The sequence below is a fragment of the Scatophagus argus genome, chromosome 3 (genome assembly GCF_020382885.2).
Source record: "Scatophagus argus isolate fScaArg1 chromosome 3, fScaArg1.pri, whole genome shotgun sequence".
NCBI classification, from domain to species: Eukaryota; Metazoa; Chordata; class Actinopteri; family Scatophagidae; genus Scatophagus; species Scatophagus argus.
In genome coordinates this window covers 24,149,583-24,169,683 of record NC_058495.1, presented here as the reverse complement: position 1 = coordinate 24,169,683, position 20,101 = coordinate 24,149,583, and the positions used below count along the sequence as shown (strand labels likewise).

Genomic DNA, 20,101 nt, shown 5'->3' with positions numbered 1-20,101 from the left:
GTTACAGAACATAACTTCAGGCGTGTAAAAGTCTTCCTCGCTCTGAAAACCACGAGCGGCGTGACTCAGGCGGGTGGAGTTAGTGCTTTATTTGTAACTGAAACAATCACCACTGAAACATATGTACAGTTCAACACCATCAATCCCATCAGGCGCGTTTTCCTGCGTCAGTAAAGTGCAGCTCCGCCAACACGAGTCCTTCACCTCGTTACAGCAAGAAAACGTCCTCCACAAAGATGCAGAAAAATAAAATCATCACCAGTAACTGCTGATTTAGGTTTTTGGAAACATCATCACCGTGGGAGGCCTTCAGTCACAGCTGACTGCTGACAGCTGACTGATCTCTGACATCCCTACAAGTAACGCACATGATGTTGGAACTGAAGCTTATCCAGATGTTTTCCTGCAGTCAGGATGAAGGCAGGATAAAAACATAAAAAGGCTCCAAACACTGAAGCAGCTAAACGTTTGTGAGAGTGGAGATAAACATTTTGATGTCGGCAGAAACACGCCGACTCGACTGGTCCTTACATGCATCTACATGTTAAAATGTGACATTTCTTCAGAGTTTACTGAATGAACAGCTAATGTTGCAGATCAGACCGTCAGAGAAGACAAAAGCTGAGCCCGAACTCGTCTGATCAGGTTTGTGCTTGTGCTGAACGAGTCTCGCTGATGTTTCATGCAGCTGTTCGTTTTCTAAGAGGAAGTTACACACATCTCATTCTGGAATAAAGAAACATTTCCTTCTTCTGTAGTAGTCTCAACACTAATCTCCTGCGGCAGCCATGTTGGCTCCTGCGGCAGCCATGTCGGCTCTCGGCATGACAACATGCTAACAAGCGTCGTGAAAAGCTGGGACGCTGGACAAAGCGTAGCTAATGATATGATGTTCTACAATTAATTCAACAAATACAGAAAAAGGCAAATTCATAAACATAATCAGCATTGGCACTGGAAGTCGCTGGAGGTTATAGAGATTTTTCTTCAAACACATCGAGGTCGTGATTAAAAGAAACTGAGCTGAAACTTCAATTTGTCAATATCATCGTCAATATCAATATCAGCAGATGGTTTTGGCTTCAATATCAGTGTTTCTGTATCACACAACAGCGTAATTACTGCCAACAGTTTGTGTGTTTCAGAGACACGACGCAGTCACAAGCTTTAGCCTGACGACGCCAAAACAGTCAAAAACTGATTTGCTTGCATCCGCGACGTTTCCCAGCCGTAACCAGGTTGTAACGCTAACGTGAGGTGTTTTGGAAAGCAGCAACCAACCAGTGAACTTTAGTTAAAAAGAATCTGTTAGCAACCAAACATCTAAAAATTGTTTATATATATATATAAAAAATTTCAACCAAGCCGGGACAGGCTCCAGTCCCCTGCGACCCCGACGGATAAGCGGAATAGAAAATGAACAAATGAACAATTTAAACCGAATTGAGCCCAGTTTTAACCGATGACATCCTGAACGCCGTTCGACCTGCGACTCATCAGATCCAGTGCTGACTGGACGATGTTGCCGCCTGCAGTTCATCTAAGCAAACTATGAAGACCAGCTGCTCGAGTTTCGTAATCCACTGCAACACTTTACAGTTTGCTTTACTGCATGATGATGATGATGATATCGCTCTTCATCACCACAGTCATCACAGCGTTCCCTGAGGGGCTTCACTCGAAATCATTTTTACAATCGATTAACTGACTGAAGTCAAGATGTTACATAATTGACATTTTTTGCTTGAAAAACGACAGATCAATTGGGTGCACATTTTTCACCGATCAATGAATCGGCTAATTGCTGAAGCTCTGCTGTGATGGCGATGAAGCAGCAAGTTGTTTTTTTGCAAGTAGAAATGAATGAAAACCAGGGACTGTCTGGAAGGAAGGAAAGAATGAACCGGTCAGACGAACACATCACAACAGGAAGGGCTCTTCAAAATAAGACTCCTTCTTCAAAATAAGACTCCTTCTCTTTCGTGCTCTTTTTTTCGTTTTCTCACAACACTGAACTGCTCTCTTTCCCTGCTGGATCTCCTCATGTTTTCTCCCATGTCTCCTCTTTCATTGCCATAATCTCTTTTCATAAAATAATCAGGTTAATCTATATTTGTGGAGCCGTTATAAAAAGCAGCATCTTTTTAAACACAGAATAAAACACGAGTCCATGATGAGACGTTTCCACGCCTACTCCTCTCCTCCTCTTATATAGTGAGGGTGCGTTTAGTTTATCCTCCATTTTTAGAGTGCCAGGCTCCACCACAAACTTCAGAGTCCAGCAGAGAAGGAGCACATGTTTTTCAGTCCCAGGCAGCCCAGGCGGGCGGGTGGCGTTCCCCTCCTTTTGATTCCTGAGCTGTTGCTTTGACAGTACCAGCTGGCACTTGCCTGGGAGGTAAAACATGCATCCTCTGCGCTTTGTTAGGCTTCAGACTCGCCCTTCTTCTTCCCCTCCTCCCCGGCATCGCTGTCCTCCGATTGGCTGTTGCTAAGCACCAGGAATTGTCCGTCAGAGCCAGGAGGGTTAACGGGGCGACTGGAAGCGGCGATCAAACGGCTCTGTTCCTCCAGATCCTGGAGGCAAAATGAAGAAAAAGACGAGTTACATACCAAAGGAGTCCCTACCGAACCAGAGACTGATGGTCACATAATGCATTTGTTAACCAAGCCAAGGCTCGTGGGTTAAAGGTTAAAGGTCACCTTCTCTATCTGTCTCTGTTTGCTGAGCTCTTCCTGTTGCTTCTCTTTGGCCTTGTCCTGCTCCTTCTTCTTCTCCACGGCCTTACGGTCCTGCGCAACAACAACAACAACAAAACGTAAAAAATGAGTAACCGCCAACGCTGGAGGACCCATTACCATCAGCATCAGTTAGCGTTAGCATGAGCTTCAGCTTCTAATGAGGCTCACCATCTCAGAGTGGAAGGCTATCTGCTTGGCCAGACCGATGCTGTCACAGATCTGAAACACACGAATACGACAGACAGGTCAGACAGACCGAACAGTGTCGGACAGACAGACTGACAGACGAACGCACAGACGACCTTCTCTCCATCGTTGTTGGACTCAAAGATGTAGCAGACGGCCCGGCTGTCACCCCGCCCGCCTGCCGGCTGCAGAACGAAACCAAACAGCCTCTTGTTGTCCTGATGAGACGAACACTGAAGCACAGTGGAGAGAGGGAACTGCAGCAGGAGACAGGAGGAGGACAGGAAGAGGGACAAGATTCACTACAGACGCTTAATCAGACTGAAATGATCTGAGCTGAGAAACAGGCCGTCTTACCCTGAGGCGAGTGACTTGTGTCTGAGGATCAATTAGCCTGAAAAGAAAAACACATACATCACCACTGAAGACCTTCTCCGGCATAGAAAATGTTGAGAAACATTTGGTATTAATATCCTCTCAGTATCAGAGCTGTGGTGAATTCAGTCCCGCTTCAGTCCACTGGCTCTGAAATCTTGCGGGAGGTGAGTTGATTCCTCATGCAGATTGTTTAACTCCACTAAATATTCAGCAATATTTATTTGTAAATAAACTCTTGGTGGCAGTTCATCTCAGTAAACTCTCGCGAGATTTCTGAGCGAGATTTCTCCACGAGTGACACTTGTTAAAACAACATGTCCCCCCCGACACTTAACAATCTCAGTCTGTGAACGGCTAATAAAAAAGTACTTTTAGTGGACATAATTTCGGCGGCTGGTCGCCCAAAGGAATATATTAAACTGCATCTTAGGGAGTCTCTGAGTTTCAGAGTCTCTGAAACAGATGAGACACCTGCTGTCTCCAGACGATGATTCAAAGGGTCCCTATTGGTGACCAATAAGTGCAAAGCTGCAGGTGTTGGTTCCTACTTGAGGCAGTCACAGGTGACCAGCAGGTGGGATTCAGTCATCCTGAAGATGTTGTGGATGGCTCTGGCCGCCAGGATCTGCCTCATGGTCTCAGAGATGACGTCTGCAGACTCAGCAGTCCTCACCTCCATGGAGCCCAGGAAGCGAACGATGAAGAGCTGATGGAGGATCGATTCTGAACAACAGGAAAAAACAAAAGTCCCACTCGTCTTTCCAGGTTGCTTTACCTTTCTTTGAAATATTATTATTATTATTCTATAGTTTTGTATGTACAATTAAACTACATGGGTCAAGATTATCCCATAAATCCCACTGAATTACAAAATTAGAATCTTTACAAAGTGAATAATGAAGAACTAGTGGAGGAGCCTGGACAACAAGAAAAGGAAAAACAACACAAAATATCCATCAGCATGGAAATTAGCAGGAACCTGACTGCGTCCAAATTCAAGTACAGAATCAGCAGCTTTAAACACAAAACAGGAAGAATCTCAAGTGAGGAATTTAACCAGATAAACGTTTGTACAAAACCACCAGACAGTCTGCAAGCTGGAGGCTTCTTTTCATATAAAACCAAATTCAGATAAACAACCATTCCCTGCTTGTCCAAGACAGTTTTCAAGTGTCTCAATGCTGCCTCCGTGTGGCTGAAGAGGGGAATAACAGGCACTACGACATCTGCAGGCTGTGTGTTACAGTGTGATCTACGGGGACTGCAGGGAGCCAATTAGAGTCTGGTGCAGAACAACAAGACACCGAGGACGAAGCTCTCGCTAACTTACGTGAACATTTTCACGTTAACAAAATGTGATAAAATTGCATCACTTGGCAGAAAGCATGAAAAATTGTTTGAAAGCTTAATAATATAAAATTTGGATCACCTGTGGGAAAAAAAAAAAAAAAAAAAAAAAGAAAGACCAGACAGACAGTACCTTCACTGTCCCCTGATGGGCTGTCTCCTGACTCTCCGAACGGATTACTTCTTCTGTGGACACACACACACACACACACACACAGAATATTAAACACCAACCAACAGCTTCTAAAACACAAGACAGGACAGAAACGTTTTCTCAAAACGCTGACACAAATCAGATGACAGTTTTCACCAGAACGCTTCCTGCGGCAGAAGTTAGATCATCCAGAGTAACAGAGACTCTGGGCAATGCATTGTGGGATTGTTAGGAGAAAGTACATCCCATTGTGGACAATCTGATGGCACTGCATGGCAGACATATTCACACGGTGTCATTCACACGTGTCCGTTTCTAGGAGACACTGCTGTTGAACATTTTAAAACTGCATTTTTCAAAGCTGTGAAACTAAATTTCATTCACTTTCATTGCACAGGAGATGGAGTCCTTGACAACAAAAAATCATCTGCAGAGATAACACAAGACACAGGACTTCTGTCTTCTATGTTTTCTTTTCATAATTTGGGTGAACTTTCCCTTTAAATATCAATATAAAACCCCAAAGCTTGACTGAAGCATCTGTAAAACGCACACACACCTGCCGGACTGTGATGCCGCCTTGCTCTGTCCCGAGCTCTCGTCACTGACGGGGGAAATGATGTCAAACTGGATTGGGGTTTCCGGGGCTACCAGAGCATCCAATGAGAGCACAGAGAGGGCAGGTGACGGCTCTGAGCCCACAGAGCTGATGCTGCTCGCTCGGCCCACACGCCCTTTACTGCAGTGGAGAGACGGAGGGAGAGGATCATCGGGTTTTACCACACAAATCTTATTGGTCGGATTCACAATATGTGGCAGCTGATAGGTTAAGATGCTTTGTTGTGTGTAAGGTATTTAACACACCTGCTGGGTCTCATGCTCTCATGTCTCTGTTGGAAGGACGGCGACGGTGTCACGGCTTCGAGAGCCGATTGGTTCACTCTGGCTGCCAGCTCCTGCCAGTAGGATGACAACACAGTCAGCATCAACCAATAGGAGAAGATCCTGAACGCGTGAATTCAAATTGCTTTTCAGTCATTTTTTTTTTGCTTTAGTTTCTGTGCTTATTTCATGCTGTGGCATCTTCTGATATTAGATAAAGATCCACCACATGGTCACCACAAGTACATGGACACGCGAACATTCTAGTTGTATTTCATCAATGAACGTGTCAGCCAAAAACCATCAAAATTTCACTTTCAGTCCTGCCAGCTCTCTTATAAATGTACAAAATACTGGGGAAAGAAACAGCTTAAGCAGCTGCTGTCGTCCATGTTTACCAGAAACTTGCTGTCAATGCTAAAAGTGTGAACGTGTGACGCAAAGTCATTTGCTGCTTGTGACCAGTCGGACTGAATTTCAGCATAACGTACAGTGTGGAGGACCGCCGTAGCTAAAGGAACACGAGAAGCTCTCTCCGACGGCAGTCAGCGTTGTTATAGTTAATATTTATGGTGATTTGTGGGTCTGTGGTGGCTGTGGAAGTGCCAGACCATACAACACCCTCATGAATATGAACGTGTATTTGTCTCCGAGTGGTCGTCTGTCCAGCTGGGGGGGGACAGCCACGAATGAGCACAACACCAGACTGATCCGAACCAGCGGTCAAATCAGAGGTCAGACGACAGGCTAAACTACAAGTAAAGATGGCTGCCAAAAATTCCACAGTGACCTGTGGGCAGGTAAATAAAAGCTAATGAGGGGAGCAGGACACGGACCTCTGCGTTCTCGCTCAGGTAGATCCTTCTGGAGATGTTGTTGATGGTGGCGACCCACTGGTGGAGGAAGCATCGGAGAGAAGGTGAGAGGACACAACAGAGCAGCTGACAGTCAATACAGAGCGGGTCATGTGACAGAAAAACACTTTACCTCCTCGCAGTCCTTCCTGCTCTCCGCCTGCAGGGTCACCACTCTGGCAGAGGACGAGAAGAGGAAAAAATGCACAGTTTAGCTCAGTTTTATCTACTCTGCTCAGCGTTCGAGAGTATTCACGAAAGAGAAATGTGAAAAGCGGCAGCCCTCTCACTTCTTGCCATCGAAGGAAGTGACCTGGAAGCAGAAGCGGCGGTCGTCACAGTCTACCGCCATGACGGAACAGTTGTCGAGGTCTGTGACCAGCCCGCCCGCCACCTCGCCGCGGCCCTGCTGCATCAGGTTACCGCCCTGCGTGAAGAAGTACTGGCGCTCCCAGGACGTCGACACCAGCCCGGTCTTACTGAGACACAGACGGAAAAGCCACTTTAACTCCTCGGAAGACGACACAAACAACCACTTCAGTGTAAAGATGATCATTTTCAACTTGTTTAACACCAGATACCAACGCGAACACACAGCAGTCAAAGCACATTACGCAAAAACTTCATACCTTCAAACCTCATCATGTTCCCGCATCTCAGCTATTAATGTGGTCAGTTAGTGTTAACACTACTGATAGAAATGATGGACAAAACATGAAATTCATGCTGGAATAAACTGGAGTTGTGCTATCAAGCCGCTTTGTGTTGGATTTTAAAATGTTTGACTTTGGTGCCCTCTAGTGGTAGAATAAAAGAGCACAACAAAATAATTCAACGCAAAGGCTGCATGCATTGGGATTGTGAGCATTAAATAAAAGTTTTGTATGTAAAGGTTTATGTGTGCGTGTCCTACTTTCGGATGTACAGGTAGCCCTGTTTCCTGGTCAAGTTGCGACAGACAGGTGAGTGGGCGGGGTCAGGGTCACACGGAGCATACAGCGAGTCACATGATCTCTCCATGTCCTGGATGGTCTGTTGCATGTGCGTGACCTCCTCCTCCATCTCCCGACGCACACTGCAAACACACACACACACTGATAAAGTCTTTCAGTAAATAACACCAAGTATTTAAGGCAAGGAAGAAAACTTTTCTTTGGGGTAAGACCGGGAACGGGTTCTTACTTCTGCACACTGGTTCCTATGGTTCCCAGGAAGTCCTCCCACTGCTGGGAGAGATTTTCTGAGCCCAGCTTAAAGAAACTGATCTGCACAGACGAAACACAGATAAAAACACATCAGCAGGTGTGTATGCAGTCGGGAAAACTAATATTTCTCTTTTACTTTTGCTGTTGCACTGAAGAGCTCACATTTCTAATCACAATCAGACATTGAGTGGGACCAGTTGACGAATGAATGGCATTCGTCACTCACAGCCTTTCAACTTTACTGAGCTCACGCTGTCTGAGATGGGTCTGACACAACTGTGTTTAATATTCTAATAATTAGTTTTGAGACTGTCAGATTGTGCAGTGAAGGTCTGATGCATTGAGGCGCTTCAATGTTAACAGAAAGACAAAATTATACAAGAAAGAAACCCTCACTAAGCTAAGCATCTCAGTGTCTCACAGGCTGGTTTTTTCTGCATCATTTCATGCTGTGGCCTGATTGGTTGGTTTGTCATCATGGCTCGTAACAGCAGACACATGGTGAGACTTTTACCAGACCGTTCTGGCCCGGTGGACGTGTGTGTACCTGGGCCTGCATGTAGCCCAGCAGCGGCTCCAGCAGCGCCATCTTCTTCTTGTACTGTAGTGTGTTAAGTGAGCAGAAGTAGTGCATCATGGTCTGGTGCTGTTTCTTGCGGGACGTGTAGACGTCCTCCACAGCTTCAGCTCGCAACTATAACATATAAAACTTATTTGAGTGTCAGGGTTGTATCACCGTGTGCCGTTCAACTTTCAGGCAGCTGCTGGTTTGAGTTCACTTCATCTCCCTCACGGCCCACACAACGATCACTTACTCTGACAAAAACACAAGTGACCAATGTTTTACTCTGAAACACAGATTGCTACAACAGTTTTCAAACGTAAATTGGCACAAGTGGTCAGAAAAACAGAGACTGTTTAGTTTCATTGAGTCAAATGAACTGTTAGAACAACCCACAGAGTCTCCCTGTGAGTGCACAGCAGATGAGCTCGAAGTGTGTCTGCAGGCAAGTGAATGAAGCTTTGACTGTTTAAACAGGAAAGTTCTTTCAAGGTATTTCCTCCAGAAATCAATAACTGCTTATGAACACAACCTAACTACACAAAATTAAAGTTTCAGAGCTTTCTCTTTAACCAAATTACATTGTTCTTCTTATTTAGAAATCACAGACCTTAGATGCAGACAAAATTGTGTGAATGGTTGGCGTCACATTTAAGCACTGAAGTAGTGAATGATAAAACTTAAATTGAGGAGTGTTTGTCATTACCTTGTCGTTGTCTTTCCTCTTGGACAGACGACTGTATCTGTTAATGGCTGTGTCGTGATCTGTAAACAAGAAAGATAAGACTTTTTGCTGGTAAGACTTTGGTATCTAGTTTTTTTTTTTTACGTCTGTGTTTCAGGATGGAAAAGGAACATAAAACAATAACCCAAATTAAGACAAGCCAGTGTAGTGTAACGTGCAGGCAATCTGGAGCCAGACACGCAGATCTGCACAGTTTGTTTCTTTAGATTATGATATTTTACATTGTGGTGCGTCAAGCTTCTCGTCTTATCTTCAGACACATTAGGACAGACAACACAAAAAACACAAATACCACTGTGTTCAAATTGTCTGAAGTGAATTCTTGACTTAAAATGACAAACTGTTGTTCATTCAATCTTAATCTCTAATGTGACGACTTGCAGCCTTTTTTTCTCAGATTATATAAAACTGAATTCTTTTGGGTTCTTAACACAAAATAAGCTACTGACCAATCCTTTGTTACCCAGAAATGTTAAATAATTTAATCTTACCAAAAAAAGAAATTGAGAAAAAAAACTGCTTAAAAAGGAATAGACGGTTTGTTGACACAACTTTACGTTCACTTTATCTCAATTCACCTAACAGACTCTTTTTGATATTATTAAAATTTGTGCACCTCAGCTTTTAGCACCACTGTAGGAGTGACAGCCAAGATGAATATTCAGTGAAGTAATACTAGATAATACTAACACTAAATACTAATACTACATGATGCTTATCAGCAAAAGTGACACTAACACAGCAACAGCTGCCGATGTTGTAGGATTGTTGGGTTGGTTAACTGACAGATGATTTCTTGGGGCTCAGAAAACTTGCTACGGCCATTTATCCTTCTACAAATATAATAAAGTGTGACAGAGTTTGATAGCCTGAAGTAGCAGCACTAACTTACCGTCACTGGATATTTGGAAGACTTCTTTAAGAGTGAGGATCTCTGGGGAGAGAAAATGAACAGGAGGTTGTAGTTCAAGGGATATTATTGCCATCCTTGTTCATATAATTATGTTTACAGGAGTTCTCTTTCTGAATGTGCTCATGATTTAACTGGAACAGTCAGTTCAGTGAAGACTGACTTCACCCTCGTCTTTTGGATGAACTGCAACACTGACTGCGAGCCACACCTGATCGACCAACATCAGTGGGCGACCTCACCCAAAAGCCCATGTGGCTGCTATGTTTGGCCTTGTGAAGCATGTGCTGCGTTAACAACAAAACCTGTGTGTGCTGCTAATCTGACAAATATGTGAGAAACACAGCGTGCCAACAGATTTGTGACAGGGTCACATTATGAGTGCACTGCATGTGTTTGTGTTCCCTACCCTTCAGATCTCTCTCTTTAAACTGAGTGATCGGAAACATCATGGCATCTGCAAGTTGGGTGGACAAGACGGCATGGCAGGAACTCAGCTAAAGAAAGGGGGAGAGAGAGAGAGAGAGAGAGAGAGAGAGAGAGAGAGAGAGAGAGAGAGAGAGAGAGACAGGAAGTTAAGGAAAATTCTCACCATGAATCAGCAGAATGGCTGCAGTGAGTGCAGCGTTTCTTAATCTCCTCCTCACAGATATTAACAGTAAATTGATGCTGATGTCATATCGTGTCAGGTAAAATCTCCCCGTGTGGCACATACAGCAGGATGAAACAAGCTCTGCTGTGTCTGTTTCTCTCTCACCTCATCAATGACTTTTGCAAACTGCTGCAGGGTGGAGCTCATCACCTCATCATCGCCCCCTAGAGGAAAACGCTGCAGACAACAGCAACAACACGTAGGAATGGATTACACTGCATGAAATTAGCAGTTAGCATGAAATGCTGTAGCGTTAAATGAAGAGCATCTACTGTTATAAGGCTGACGACTGGTGTAATTACACTGGCTAGTATCATGATGCTGATGGCTAATGTTTCTGGGCTACTGCCAGTGCTATGAAAGGGTTGGCAAGCTGTGGCTAGAGTTACAAGGTTGGGACAAGGTTGTGATAAGGCTGTGGCTAAAGTTTCATGTGAATGGGATTAGTCATAAGACTGACGGCTCATGTTTCAACGTAGCTGGTTTCTGTTATAAAGCTGATGGCTAGTGTCATAGGGTCGGCGGCTAGTTTCATGAGTCTGATCTGATGGCGGATGGCTCTGCCTACCTGTTTGTCGTACTCTTTCAGCAGTCTGGAGGTCAGGTGTGTCGCAGCACTCAGCTCATTCTTGAAGAGAAAACAGCAGACAACACTGAACAACTGGAGACAAACCTTCCAATCAGCTGTTACTTGTTCACGTTCCTGTATGCTTTGCCCGTTCCTGCATAGGTGGCACTACACCTGTGAATCACGTGTGCGGGTGTGTACCTGTGCGTCATAAATCCTGTGCATGGCCTGATAGAGCTGGGTGCAGTAGCTGGAGATGGCTGCAGTGTCCTCCTCAAACACGCCCAGCAGGGAGCGCGTCTACATGCAAAACACAAAATAAAAAAATGGGAAAATAAAGTCCCCGCTAATCATTTGGTGAGTCCGTAAAACCTCATCAGGTTTGCTTGTGTAACTGCCAAAATCCAAACATACATGTAACACATCCATGTAAACTGAGCTTTCTGTCCTTTTGCTAACCAGCAAGCTCATCTGTTATTGTGACAGTGAGACATAAGATAAACAGGAGTGTGAATTTTGGTGTATTCCTAAGGGCTGGATGGATGGTCTAATTCTGTCAATTCATAAAGAGATAGAGAGCACCAGTACTGATAGTAATTACTAATTATTTCACCTTGCTGTAAATCGCACTTCATTGCCGCAGAGACCAAAGTTTCCTCTGGACTTCACCGTTTGATTTTAACTTACTCCTCTCAGTGTTTAACAACGCTGCCTGTCTTTACATAGTATGCCTCACAGCTAGATAGGAAAATCCTGACTTAACTGAGCCTGTTGATAAGCTTTTAAGTGATTGCAGCTCTCCAGAATCACCAGTGTCAGGTTCAATGAGACCAGAGTAAAAGTAAACGACGCCTCATTACTGCCCTACAAATGAACTAAACAATATCTACAGACTGAATCTCAGGCCTATCACTTTCTGGTCACACCCCATTCAGTGATGTCACAGCAGGTGTTTTGCCCTGGATTTGCTGCAGGAAATAACATCACTTTGTTTCAGTCCACCTGAAGCGGTGCACCTGCAGCTTTCTGCACTGTGCGATGTTCACATCTAACGATAACATAAAGCAGATGGATGACACAGCTGCTTGGCTAAAAGACTAACAGTTTCCACTGGGAGAAACTATGTGGGAAGCTAGCCGAGTGGCTAAGGAAGTACCCGGATAACTCATCGTTTAATAGTTCATTTCTGTCCGAACCTGCACTGAACGGTGTGTCACGTTTTGACCTCGAATATTGACGGAAACACTCGCCAGCTGATCGGTATAGCCGTCACATTTTGATGCCGATGCACAGCCGGCATATCCCGTTCAAACTGTCCGATTGACAGCTTTGATATCTGGGCCGTTAGCAGTTAGCATGTTGCTTGAACTTGTCATCTCTTCGCTGGTTGCTGCCAAACACTGAGCCTACAAAGACGGTTAGCCTAGCAGTACAAGGGGCTAACGTTAGCATGCCAGCTGAAGCCTCCACGGAAGAGAACTGTTACCTGCGGACTGTCCTCCAGCGTTTCTTCAATCGGCAGCTTCTCTATCCCGGGCATGGTTGCGGCTGGTGCGCTGATAATCGGTGCAAAACGACGGACAAAATGCACAACAAATCGGTCCGACAACTCCCACTCTTTCTTGGCTGTACGAATTCACAACACCCCGAATCAGCTCCTCCCGGTTCCACAGAGCCCGCCCTCCAAGTCGATTTTGATTGGATAAGAAAAATTTCCATTATTTTGATTGGTTTCTTATTTTAAAGGTTGAATAGCGCCATTTTGGCTCTGATCAGGATCGCCCTTTCACTGAAATTATGGCACAATTCAGAGCCTTAATGGTGGCCGGTCTGTCGGTGTGATGGTGATTGTAAAAACCTCAGAAATGCTGTTTTTTTAAAATATATATTCAGACATATTACAAATAAATATTTTTTTATTTAATTCCAGCAGTTTTTATATCAAAATGCCATTTTTCTGTCTTCAGTATACTTTGATTGTACTTATTCTTTTGATTATTCATCTTATAACATCTTTTAAAAAATAATATTAAAGATTCTGGGACTCCATAACTGTGATATTTTTCTTAATTATTCATTTATTGATTTATATTTATCAGTGAACTCACATGTTACAGTGGTACAAGAGACAGAAGAAGGAAACAAAAATGAAAACTTATATAATAATAATAATAATAATAATAATAATAATAATAAATAATAATAAAATATTATTATTTTACTTTATTAATCCCAAGATGGGAAATTACTTCTCTGCATTTAACCCATCACTGAATGAAACACACACACACATGCAACATGCAGTGAAACACACAGGAGCAGGGCTGCAAATTGGGGGTTAAGTGCTTTGCTCAAGGGCACATCAGCCAGCTAATGGGGGGTGCATTATTAATCACTCCACCACACCCGAATTTTTCCTGCCTGTTCAGGGGGAATCGAACCGGCGACCCTCCGGTCACAAGCCGCTTCTCCAACCTCTAGGCCACGCCCAAAATGTAAATCTAAATGTAAATGTGAATGTAGGAAATTGCACTAAAAAGCAACATTCACTATATACATTGGAAAAGGACTGTATAAATGAGTTATGCAAATATTTCTGTGAAAATGTACGTACAAAAATAAGAAACCCAGTGTAGTGTTGGTGTAAGTCCCATAGGTAAAGCAGTGATCTGTTACTACTCATACTGATGTAGAAGCAGGTGACTAGTGTGTATGTATCCATAATATAAATAAAGGTAAAAGTATTAAGTAAATTCATACAACAAACATATGAAAAGGTATATAAATAAATGGAATAATAATAATTCCTCTTCTTTTAAAATGCGGGAAAAAATCTTTATTTAAAGATGACACTCAGTGTGAGTCATCAGGCAGCTCCCTCCATGTTGGAGAGTGACAGGGTGCCGCGCTGGAACAAGCTCCCCGCCATGCTGTAGAGTCCATGGAGCACGCAGCAGCTCAGACCACTGCGAGACATTTTAATGTCAACAGTAATGAACCACATACCAGCCTCTGCATCAAAGTACTCCACAGTTGACACAGTGGTAGCACCATCATATCCGCCAACCACAAACAACTGGTTGTCCACCACCTCAATGCCAAAGTAGCTGCGGGGGCTGTACATGGATGCTACGGTGCTCCAGATGTTGGTCAGGGGGTTGTAGACCTCAGCACTGGCCAGGGGGAAGGTCCTATTATTCATGCCACCAACCTAGGAGAGAGAGGACGGGTCCATTGTTTCAATAGAGTAAAGGGACACATATGGAGTGTGGATGACACCCCGAGCAAGCTCAAAGTTAAAGAGTAGAGCTGGGAGAGAAGATATTGGCAGGAGATACTGAAGAGTTTCTGTATGACAGTATGACAAGGAAAGTTCATAACATTACTTTATACTACCATAATTTATCAACCAGTCTCCCTTGTGGCCACTGGAAGAAAATTCTCTTTAACGATACAATTTCTGACATTAATGTCAAAATGATGAGACCTCTGTCATATATTTTGTTTAGTTATGCAGAGAGTCATTAGAGTGGCAGAAATTACATATTGTGCACTTAAATAGTGACAGTCTCCACTAACATGGTACAGCCAAATATCTGAGCTGCATATTAATACCAAACACTTACTGCATAGATATGGCCTCTGTAGGCAGCGACCCCCAGGCCACTTCGGCAGAACCTCATAGGGGCGATCATGGTCCACTGGTTGCTGTTCGGGTTATAGGACTCAGCCGTGGAGATGCTGCGCTGCCCGTTGAAGCCACCACAAATATAGACCTACAGAAACATTTGGGACACTTAGATTTAATATAGATTCCACTACAAGCGCAGTCATATTAAGTTTTAAGTTGCTCAAAGTCTGCAATGTGATACAGTACTTTGCTTTTTAAAATGTAAGGGCTCTGGCTTGCTAAAAATATTCAAAAGTCCCTTCGAGGTTATATACCCTTAGAGAAACATGCCTCATTCCGAGATTACCTGCAAAAACAAAGATTGCTATTGCTCAGATACAACAAGTTCAATACATGTGACAAACATGAGGACATACACCACGCTGTACGGACTGGCCAAAGGTATTTGATGCCCTGGGAATGAGAGTCAACATTCAGCTATCAGGCATACTGCACCTTTGAATGGAACAGCAATCCTGTGTAGCGTGCCTTTAAAAGCAAAACGAAACAGAACAAACCTTCTGCCTCCAACATGAAGAAACTAGAGAACATGAAGTTAAAAGCAGCACGCCATTTCACTCATTAGTTTTGGTGGTTACATGGTTAAATCAGTCATCTCTGCTTCACCAACCTTGTCATTTAGAGTTGTGGAACTTGCCCCACACCTTCTCGCATGCATGGGTGCCATCATGGTCCACTGATCAGTGTCAGGCTTGTAGCGCTCAACTGTGTTATGGTAAACATGTCCATTGTAGCCCCCCATGGCATAAATGCACCCATTGTGCACAGTGACACTGACGTAGCAGCGCCAGCAGTTCATGCGGGCCACCTGGTGCCATGTGCAGGTGGCGATGTCAAACTTTGCCACTGTATTCAAGTAAAGGTCATGACTGCAGCCACCGACTAAGTACACAGAGTTGTTGAGGACAGCAGCACCGTGGTGAGAGCGCCAAATCCGCTCAGTGGCCACAGTTATCCAGCAGTCGGCTCGGGGATCATACGCCTCGAGGCTGGTCGAAGCAATGATGCCATCTTTGCCTCCGGTGACCAATAAAATGGCAGAAGGAAGGCGTGGGCGGGCCAGTGGGTTATTGCAAACATGTCTTGAGTGTCTATAGGTCCTAAAATTTAGAAATGCCGTCAATGCATCGTTGAGGATGAAGTGGCATTGGGTGCAGTCCCTTATCAAGGCATTGTTCATCACGCTGTTTTGGAGGTAAGCAATGGTCATCAAGCCCAACCTCACCTGGACAGACATAAGTAGGCAGGAGTTAGAAACAGTTTAATCAGATAGATATCAGTCTGATTTGTCTGTGTGGTAAGTCGCTACAAAGGTGGAGTCAGGATGTGATCAGCCTCATTTTCAAACCCTGTTTGTCAGGGCAAACCGGAGTTCTGTTGTAGAGTGGAAGCAGGGGTAAATTGTTAGCCTGGCTTTGTCCAAAGTAAATACAAACAACCGTGCTCCCTCATCTACTTGTTTTCTCTCATTTTGTGGATATTTTGTACATCAGTTGAAAAACATAATCACAGGTAACCGTAAATGTTTGAACAGACCACCACCTTTCTGCAAAAGTGCAACCCTGTGCTCCCTGTTTAGTTACCTTAGGCAGCAGCACAGGCATGTGGCATTGTCTTTGGTCAAGCAGGTGATTAATCCAGCTGAGGACAACCTCAAACACTGTGTCTTCTCGTTTCACATTGAGGCGATCATCTTCAATGATAGCAATCAGCTGCAGCACAGAAAGCTCCATGAGCTCCTGTGAGACACGAGCTATCTCCTCAAAGTGGTGCAGGATGTAGAGGAAGACTTTGGACCTCAGCTCAGGGCAGTGGTAGAACTCGACCAGCCTCCAGATACCGATGCAGTTGGTCGGACACAGCTGGTCCTCCAGGAAGAAGCAGCAGATCTGAACAATTCCCGGGATCATGAATTGGTCTGCAGCTTCCAACATCTCCACCACGTTACCCTCTGTCACAGGTACAGAGTTGGTGTAGGCATAATTGATGAGGAGCTGCATGATCTCGGGCGACACTCCAGGGATAGCGTGGATTTTCTTCTTCGAGGTCGCCCAGGCACCAGTGAAGAGGGTGCTGTCGGATCAGGATTTAGAGAACATCAGGGTTTTAAAGAGTCTACTGTGCATAACGCTGTCCTAACATCTGGACATTTTGGATCACATGGTCTTCATAGAACCTAAAAGGCCTGCAGAGCCACTATGCAGAACGTTTGAGACCACCTTTGCCTGTCTCCTTTTTGGGACCTATAAGTTTGCTTGATAACCCAAACTTATTGTATAATATGCTAACACATCGGTTTCTAAAGTGGGGTTTGGGGGCCCCAGGAGTCCTTGAGGAGACTAACTTATTTTCACTATATTTTCATCCAAAAGCAACACGGTGACATAATGTTTGAATTGGATTTCACACTCTCTGTAACCAAACATATTTGTGTTTGTTTAGGGGTCCTTGATGTGAAAAAGTGTGGGAACCAATCTGCTAACATTCATTTAATTCGTTATTTAAGTTATTTAATTTGAGCAGCTGCTCAAGTCACATTATCACACCTGTCACCAGTGCTGGAGGATTTGCTCCACACCTTCTGAAACATCAAATTCAGTGTCACTGAAAAGACACTAAACAAAGTTAAGAATTTTTCAGAAAAAAATCAAAAGAAGCTCAATTTCTATTCTTGCACAAAATAAATCAATTCAAGCATTGCAATTAGCATTTTCTGTTTAGGTCAGTTTTCAAAAACCTTTGAGGCCTTGATTTTGTTCCCTCAGATTCACAGACTTTTAAGGATTTCAGGGAATTGTGAATTGTGTCAAGTATGTTGTCTGTGTTTTAATGTATTAAATTAAACCTAAATTTTCCTCCTCTTTGTACTTCAAGGTGAGATCAAGTTCTTGTTACATGATCACAATTAACCAGAGGATTTTGTTGGACTAAATGGAGATCACCTCCAGAGATGTCCTGGTTTGGCCCACTTCATCACCACACACACACACACACACACACACACACACACACATTGCGCTGTTTGTTTGAGGAGTGTGACATTACAGATATGGAGATAAACTACTCACCGAAAGTACAAGCTGCAGCTACAGAGGATGATCTTGTGGGCATCGAACTCAACGTCACCCACCTTGATCACCACATCACACAGCTTCCTCTCCCGCCGGAGTTCAGTTAAGACCGCAGATGACATGTCACTCATCTTCTTCTCCAGTTCACTTCTGTGAGAACCTGAAGTGGTGGGAGCTCCTTCTTCTTCTCCTCTCATTGTTTCTCTTACGTCAGTGTTTTCAAATGCCTGCTTCTCGGCAGACGGCTGTAGAGTTCTGTTCTGTTCTGTTCCTCTTGAACAGATTCTAGAACGTTCTATTGTGATATCACAGAATCTGGAACTGAAGGAACTCAAGTGCACAAGTACCTCATTCACATAACACTTACATATATATACATTTATACACAGTGTGTTGCCAGTTTATTAGGCTCACATAAGTAAAACTAATGCAGGCTAATACAACAATTTGGTTGTATTAGCCTGTTAACTAATACAACAGCTAATACAACAGTTTTCCCCAAAGTTTTAAACAACCAAAGAAACTAACAACAACCAAATAATCATTAGTTCAGCGCCAGTTATTAATATAATAAAATAATGAATAATCCCCACCTCAGCCAACACCAAGATCAGATCGGATCAGAGCAACAGCTAAATTATGATGTATTATTATGAGTGAAGATGGTATTGATCCTCAGGGACAAATTCACAAGCCACTCAGCAATATGTAAAATAATTAAAGTTAGCTCCACCTTGGACACATTAATGCATCCATAATAATTGTCCAATAATATATGTTAAATGAAATTAAACTGAAATCAGTCATTCTGCATCATGAGTTTACTTTTGGGGTTTTTTTCCCACACAAATATTTTTGTATTTCTGCTTGAGTAAGATTTTAAATGCAGCACTTTTACTTGTAACAGAGTACTTCTACACTGTTGTACTGCTTTACCTTTACTTCAGTAGAAGATCTGACTTCTTCTTCCACGCTGACAGAGACATACCTCATTGTAAGACAAGAGCTTGGGACATGTTGTTAATAACTTTTGCCACAAGAGGGCTTACAATGCTGGGCTGGAGCTTGAACACAAACCAATGGATGACATCACAAAAACTTCTACTTTTAAACAGATCAATACATATCATATAAATCAATCAATGCCTAAAACACACTGAAGTGCACTTCAGGACAAAAGGATGGACAGGCATTATCATGAACAGTTTGTATATTTACAGAATAAGAGTAAAAGTAGAAAATCATAGTTTATTTAGTGTTTTATTCACATGTGCCACATTTGCTGTTGACTGTCTTTACTTTACTCTGTTGTTTTTGTCTGACAAGAGACAAAGACACATGAATGAACTCCTAAGAGGACAATTAATTGACGATCGAAGAAGTATTCAAGTAAAAGTCAAAGTAAAAGTACCACTGTAGCATGTAAAGCTACTACACTTAAAGTGAAAGCCCAGCATGAAAAATACAACTAAAGTAAAGGTACAGAAGTATTAGCAGCAAAATGTAGTTATAGTATTAATGTTAAAGTACATGTCATTGACTAATTTAAGTACAGGTTATCTGCTGATACATACTTATTGGTATTGATTATTGAATTGACTGGACACCTTCTATTGTGTTTCACTTTTTGGTGCACAAATATATAATCAAATATCACAGATATATCATCTGTCCCTTTTTATTATTTATACATATCATATCAGATATGATAATTAATTCACATAAATTCTTATGCAGGACTTATAATGAGTTATTTTTGTCATAGTGCTGATACATCTCAGCCTATAAAGTATTTGAATACTTTTGCTCTTGATCCATTTCCAGGTCAAAACAGAAGCGATTTCCTGCTTAAGTCTGATGCCTCCGACTGCTCTTCTCTGATCTGCAGGGAGAACAGGACCTCTTGTCCTGGCTTTGAATGCAGCACTCCACTTAATTGTAGTGGAATACTTTCAGTGTGGTTAAGCATTTAAGTAAAAAATAATAATAATAATAATGTGTGCTGCAGATCTTTTAATTCAACATGCAAACAAAAGGTCTGCGTTTATATTTCAAGTGTAAATAACAAAAAAAAATAGAAGTTCTTTTTAAAATATATATCTGTCTATATATATAGATATATATATATATAGACAGATATATATATATATATAT

General features: G+C 42.9%; 2 protein-coding genes across 2 annotated transcripts; both read right to left on the bottom strand.

Moving 5' to 3' along the window:
• Positions 1-74: 74 nt before the first annotated feature.
• On the bottom strand, positions 75-12,870 carry appl1 (adaptor protein, phosphotyrosine interaction, PH domain and leucine zipper containing 1). Its single transcript, XM_046384921.1, has 22 exons — positions 12,672-12,870; positions 11,387-11,485; positions 11,186-11,245; positions 10,723-10,794; positions 10,375-10,462; positions 9,948-9,989; positions 9,017-9,075; positions 8,296-8,442; positions 7,726-7,808; positions 7,457-7,618; positions 6,834-7,022; positions 6,677-6,719; positions 6,526-6,582; positions 5,672-5,763; positions 5,367-5,546; positions 4,787-4,839; positions 3,855-4,029; positions 3,286-3,322; positions 3,045-3,185; positions 2,911-2,961; positions 2,704-2,793; positions 75-2,577 (listed from the first exon to the last, which is right to left on the bottom strand). The coding sequence occupies exons 1-22, from the start codon at positions 12,723-12,725 to the stop codon at positions 2,425-2,427; spliced, it is 2,127 nt and encodes a 708-aa protein (XP_046240877.1). The 5' UTR covers positions 12,726-12,870; the 3' UTR covers positions 75-2,424.
• A 1,181-nt stretch (positions 12,871-14,051) lies between these two features.
• LOC124057141 (kelch-like protein 10) lies at positions 14,052-19,987 on the bottom strand. The gene is made up of 5 exons (XM_046385277.1): positions 17,945-19,987; positions 16,460-16,949; positions 15,487-16,101; positions 14,812-14,961; positions 14,052-14,396 (listed from the first exon to the last, which is right to left on the bottom strand). The coding sequence occupies exons 1-5, from the start codon at positions 18,142-18,144 to the stop codon at positions 14,052-14,054; spliced, it is 1,800 nt and encodes a 599-aa protein (XP_046241233.1). The 5' UTR covers positions 18,145-19,987.
• Positions 19,988-20,101: the final 114 nt, after the last annotated feature.